The following is a 6,000-nucleotide window of genomic DNA, read 5'->3' on the forward strand; positions in this document are numbered from 1 at the left end:
ATTTCATGGAAAGGTGTTTAAAATGTATTGAAATGGGGAGAGAAATGGCGCATGAGCACTGATCCAGATGTGCCTGCAATGGGAAAATTGATATGTGGATGTTTATAAGAGAGAGAAAGAGATGACATTAATCTCAACTAAGTACAGTACTTCCAGTAAAATCCTCCCTGGCTCCCTCCAGTCCAGACAGATGCTATTTAAACTGATCATCTGAAGTTGTGGCCCAGCAGCACAGTAAAGTCTGTCTACTGTGGTACACGCTCTCACGTTTTGTGTTATGACTGGGAGGCTAGTTTATTTTCACAGGTGAATATGTGCCAACAATGGCGGGAGGAGGAGGACGAGGAGGAGGAGGAGGAGGAGGAAGGGAAGGAGGAGGAGGAGGAGGAGGAGGAGGAGGAAGGGAAGGAGGAGGAGGAGGTCGGGCTGTTGAGAAACAAAAGTGTGATTGTGAAATCAAAGGGTTATTAAATGCAGAAAAAAGACATTTGTTTCTGTACTGGGAAATGAAATCATCTATTAATTGTAGTATGTTGTCCTTTACGTACACTTTAAAATACCTCAACATGATGAAACTGGTGCTCATGATGAATAATTGATGTGGCACCTTTACATTGTTTGGGAGGCAGCAGTATAGACACACAGCCTATCTATATTCCTGTATTGTTACTTTTTTGGGGGAGAAAACTTTGGACGGTTCTCAAGCTTTATGTTTACTTGTTTAAATTTTCATGAATGAGTTCAGCAGGTTAAGTTACCTCGGGGCAGGGAAACTGCCATTAAACTCTCGCTGTATCATTTTAGGTTTGGAGAGAGGGAGAAAATAGGCATCATACTGCATGCTGATTCTTTTCTGATGGCAGAATTATACAGTACACACACAAACAAAGATGAGTCATGGTTTACAGTGTGTCTCCGTGGTGTGCAGAGATGAGATCATTATATGGGACCTCCTGACTGCTGAGCGGACGAGTCAAAACATTTAGACCTGAATGACTTCTCGCTGTGTTTGTGCGCGTAAAGGAAAGAAGGTGCGGCGGGGAGAGAGAGAGCTAATGATACATCCCTCTTTGTTTTGTCCTCGTTTGTTCTCTATCGAGAATTCAACCCAAATAAACAACAGACGCACCTGTGTCAAGTGAGTGTTTACAGAACAGAAGAATATAACCCGATTCCTGGCTAATAATGATGCCACAAAGGTGTCTGTGCTCACATATAGAGCAGCTGGGACAGCACGAATCACCCGAGTGTGAAAACTCCTCAACGGAAACCAAAGTCCGCCCCAGATTAGCAGCCTGGTCCCGGGAGAGAGGCTGTCATGCAAGTCTACGCTACCAACCGCTCACCAGCGATCGCTCAGGCTTGAGAAACACAACTGTCACCGTTGAAGGGTGATCAAGAAAGGGGCCGGCACGCATCTGCGCTGCTCATTGGTGGATATACTACATACAAACTTAGTTTTATCCCCAACTAGAACAGTATGTGGTCATAACATGGTGAATGGAAAAGTATTGATTAGGACGGATGTTCCAGATGCACAAAGAAACAGAACTTCCACACGAAGTATGAGCTATTGATAAGTGCAATATTGTATCAGAACTTTGCAGCACAATGATGTTTTTAAATGAAAAGCTGCAGCAGGCTGTACACTTGAAACAATAACTTAGAGCTGCAGTTAGTGAAAATGCTAGAATTTAAAGTGAGAAAGCAGAGTGAGACCTCTCCCTCTCTCCTCTTTTCCTGAGCCAATAGGAACTCCCTCTCCCTCTCTCTCTCTCTCTCTTTCTGAAATGACCTGTGATTGGCCAAAGTCTCCCGTCACGGCTAGATTTTCAGAGCCAAGATGAGGTGCAGAAGTCTAGTTTTCTCTCAGACCACCGTTATTATACAATGAAAGATTGCAGATTTTTTAGCCCAACAATGGCAAAAACAAAGCTGCCTACCACAGCTATAAGCCCGCAGTACTAAAAATGTAAAATTAAATACTAGGACATGGGCATGTTGTTTACTTTTCAACAGGTTTGCTTCGTTTACCTGTGACAAGCAAATCGCCCTATAAAAAACGAATTCGGTTTTGTGTATGAGTGAGTGAGTGAGTGAGTGAGTGAGTGTGTGTGTGTGTGTGTGTGTGTGTGTGTGTGTGTGTGTGTGTGTGTGTGTGTGTGTGTGTGTGTGTGTGTGTGTGTCTAGCTGCTGTAGATAATATCGATTCATGGCAAAACTGACAGAAGGGCGAGATTTAGAGAAAAAGTCGCAATTACAAATCCGTCTGCTCCTTCAGCACCTTGGACAGCTCCCTGGATTTATAAAGTCGGACTTGCTGCTGATATTTCAGAGCCATGGTTGGGGCCATATATTCTAGCTTACACAAACACCGGTCAGATGAAGGTTTAATGAGTCAGGGAGAGAGACCAGACAAATGTTCAAACAAACAACACCCCATGCACTCTCAGGCTAAGGTAGGTTAAGGTTAATTACCCCCCCCAGCCCGCCCATCCCAAAAATCACCACTCTTCTGGAACATCATGTTGAGGCTACACGTCAGTCTGCGATGCTGCTTGCTGCTGTGTGTTGCTTTTTATGATTTCTTTGCTCACTCTTGGGGTTCAGTCACTCCAGGTCGCCATATTTTAGGGAAGAAAGGATTTTTTTACGGTTAAAAAACTCTAAAGACACATTATTAACTAATAAATGCTGCCTCTATGCACAGTAGTCATGTAGTGTCAACTGAGAAGTAAGGTAACATATTTAATTTGGTGTCTTCATTTAGGATTTTTCACTTTTGTCCCTGACAGAAGCACAATTCAAAGGTTCCTGTGAGCAGGCATCACAAACTCAGTTGTGACGCAGAAAAGTTATTTGGCGTCGGCTCTGAAAACAAATTAAATGAGATACATCCGTTGTACGGTAGAATAAGGAGTTGGGGAATATCCTATTTTGGGGAGGAGGTGCGGTTAGGGACGGGGAAAACAGAGGGGAGGGGGTAGGTAGATGACTAGGGGTGTGGAGAGTGGATTGTTCCACGTCAGTGGGTCGCGATGGCACAGTGCTGCTGACGTCCACGGGGACAAAAATAGGGAATTGCCCTGTGAAGCTCAGTGCGCTGATGCTCGTCAGCAGAGAAGACTGACAGGTGTGGCGGGCTGAGCGCTGCCTCACTCTGGGTGCTCGACTCTGAACTTTTTTTTTCAGGAGTGTTGGCTGGTAGTGGCTGAGCATCAGAAACATTAATTAGCCTTTTCCCTAAATGACAGCAATAGTGATTGAGATTGAAAAAGTGGCAGCAAGTGTGGCTCGTTTTTCACTAGGACACAATCGCCACCACAGAAACCACGATCCTGTACTTTAGGACTATGAATTTTAATTGATACTGTGGATGCTTTCCAGAGTTTGTGCTGACTTTCAACACTTACACATATGTGAGACTTGTTAGGAACTACAGTCGACAGAAGCAGAGTAACAAGAACAAGTAGCTGAAGTTGTTTGTGTCTGTGCAATATTGCCCCCAAGTGGATGAAGATCTGCTCTACATCTCCCTTATTCCCTGAAGACCACACACACACACACACACACACACACACACACACACACACACACACACACACACACACACACACACACACACACACACACACACACACACACACACACACACACACACACACACACACACACACACACACACACACACACACACACACACACACACACACACACACACACACACACACACACACACACACACACACACACGCGCTAAATATGACCTCACCTGAGTAAATCTCTCTTTCCGCTCTTCTATAACTCTGAGCTCCTCCTCAAACCTGATGATGCACACACCCCGGGTCGATGCCAGCCAGAATATACAAGAGTTTCTTGGTCATTAAATCGGAGTGGTGTGTTTTAATTGTGATGCCGTTACGGGCAGAGCTGCAAGTTTTAGCCAAGCTGACAATGATGGACACTTAACTGTTTGTCTGGACGGCCGGTGATGCTGCAGATGTTTTATCATCCCTGCAGTGTTGAGATAAAAAGTTCATTAAGAGTTTAGTTCAGCAGTCAGGTCTGCAGACCAACAGACCTATTTGATTGGATATTTTAATAAGTTACATTGAATACTTGCTTTTGCTTGTTTCAGTTGATTTAATTGGGGCGGCAGTAGCTCAGTCCATAGGTGACTTGGCTGGGAACCGTAGGGTCGCTGGTTCAAGTCCCTGTGTGGACCATGTATGGAGCATGGACTGGTGGCTGGAGAGGTGCCAGTTCATCTCCTGGGCACTGCCGAGGTGCTGTTGAGCAAGGCACCTAACCCCCGACTGCTCGGGGCGCTGGTCACTGGCAGCCCCCTCGCTCTAACATCTCTCCTTAATTGCATGTATATAGGTCCTATGTGAGTGTATGTTTGGCCTGTGTGTGTAACATGATTAATAATAAGAGTGAAAAAATTTGAACGCCCTGTTGCGGGATAAATAAAGTAATTCTTCTTCTTAATTCAGAATAACAACATGACACAATAAAACCTGTTTCAAGTGTGGTCCTTGTTTGAAAGAAAGTAAAGTGCATGAGTGCTGGTGAACCACATCATTCTGTACCCGCAACCAGGGAATCCTTTAAAAGCTATTCATCTTTTTTTTCAAAAAAGTGTGCACAACCAGCACAATAGTTACCTATATCATCTCAATAAAATCATTTATAAATACACAAAATAAATAATATTACACATAAATTGTTGGGTCTATGTAAATCATAAAAAAGTCATAGAGTGTGGTCTATACCTAGTCTGTAAAGTGTCCTGAGATAACGTTATGATTTGGCACTATAAATAAAATTGAATTGAATTGAAACACATTTCTAGATTGGTTTCCAATCTAGAAATGCAGCCAGTGGTTTCTATTTAACAACATTAATTAGCCCCTTGTGTCAAGGTAATGCAGTCGGTAGCAGCCAGTGAGTGTGAAAACTCTCATGTTGGTGCATAGTGTGTGCCACAGGCATGAAGGCCAGATGGTGCAAAACATGACATGGATGTCGCTTTTTACTCATCTTAAATCAAATCAATCATCAGTCACAAAATTCTTCAGCCATCAGCCATCACGCCCCTTTCTCAATTCCATGTTCAGGTCAGGGCGCCATGTCCTTCACTGTAAATAACTAGATTACATTAAAGTACAGAAGCCTGGTTCATTATAGAGTCTTTTCAGGAATGTACTGAGCAGCACTGACTAACAGTATGTTGTCTGATGTGTAGGTGGATGGGATCCTGTGCCTGGCAGACATCTTGACTGACGAGAGCAGTGTGGAAGCAGCCCGGGCCGAGGCGGCGGCGGTCGTGGCTCAGATCACCTCTCCTCACCATACGTCAACGCAGCACCTCGCCAGCTTCCTGGAGAGCATGCACGACATCGTCACCGCGCTCATCAGTGAGTGGATGTGGCGCAGATACTGATAAAACTGTGACCTTTGACTTCTAGCGGGCCTGACATAAAGGATTGTTAGGAGAAATATGATTTCTGAAACATCAGTGAGTTTTCATTTGAGAGAAAATTAGAATTACAGAATTGTTGAGGTTTATTTACCTATTCTAGTTTAAGGAGGAGGAGTTTTAAACGGCTAGTGTTATGGAGCATTGGGAGGATGAGGTGATTCCTGTCATGATTGACGACGGAGGATACACGGAGGGGACCCAAATGCAGACACAGAACTCAGGAGACGGTATTAACAAATTTAATAAAACTAATTTACAAAAAGGTGCACTAACACCAAGGAAAAACACGAAGAACTAGATACAAACTGACACGATGAATAGACACAAGAGGAACAGGTACACAGGGAGACATCAGGGTATGTAGGGGGTATGACCCGGCACTGAGTGAGGCTCAGTACCGGATTATATACAGAGTGGCAGGTGATCAATGCTAACAAGAATCACCTGCCAGGAAAACAAACTCAAACCAGAAAACAGAAAGAAAGCACATACAGAAAAACACCGACAGAGGGAGA

The 6,000-nt window shown here is 44.0% G+C and overlaps 1 protein-coding gene across 1 annotated transcript in view; it reads left to right on the forward strand.

Moving 5' to 3' along the window:
* Positions 1–6,000, forward strand: part of insc (INSC spindle orientation adaptor protein) — a 53,308-nt gene that overhangs the window by 41,251 nt on the left and 6,057 nt on the right. Inside the window, exon 8 of the mRNA XM_083916849.1 lies at positions 5,249–5,420. Coding sequence (XP_083772975.1) covers positions 5,249–5,420 — 172 coding nt within the window. The remainder of the gene's footprint in view (positions 1–5,248; positions 5,421–6,000) is intronic.

This window comes from Echiichthys vipera (assembly GCF_963691815.1).
Source record: "Echiichthys vipera genome assembly, chromosome: 7".
In the NCBI taxonomy this organism is placed as follows: Eukaryota; Metazoa; Chordata; class Actinopteri; order Perciformes; family Trachinidae; genus Echiichthys; species Echiichthys vipera.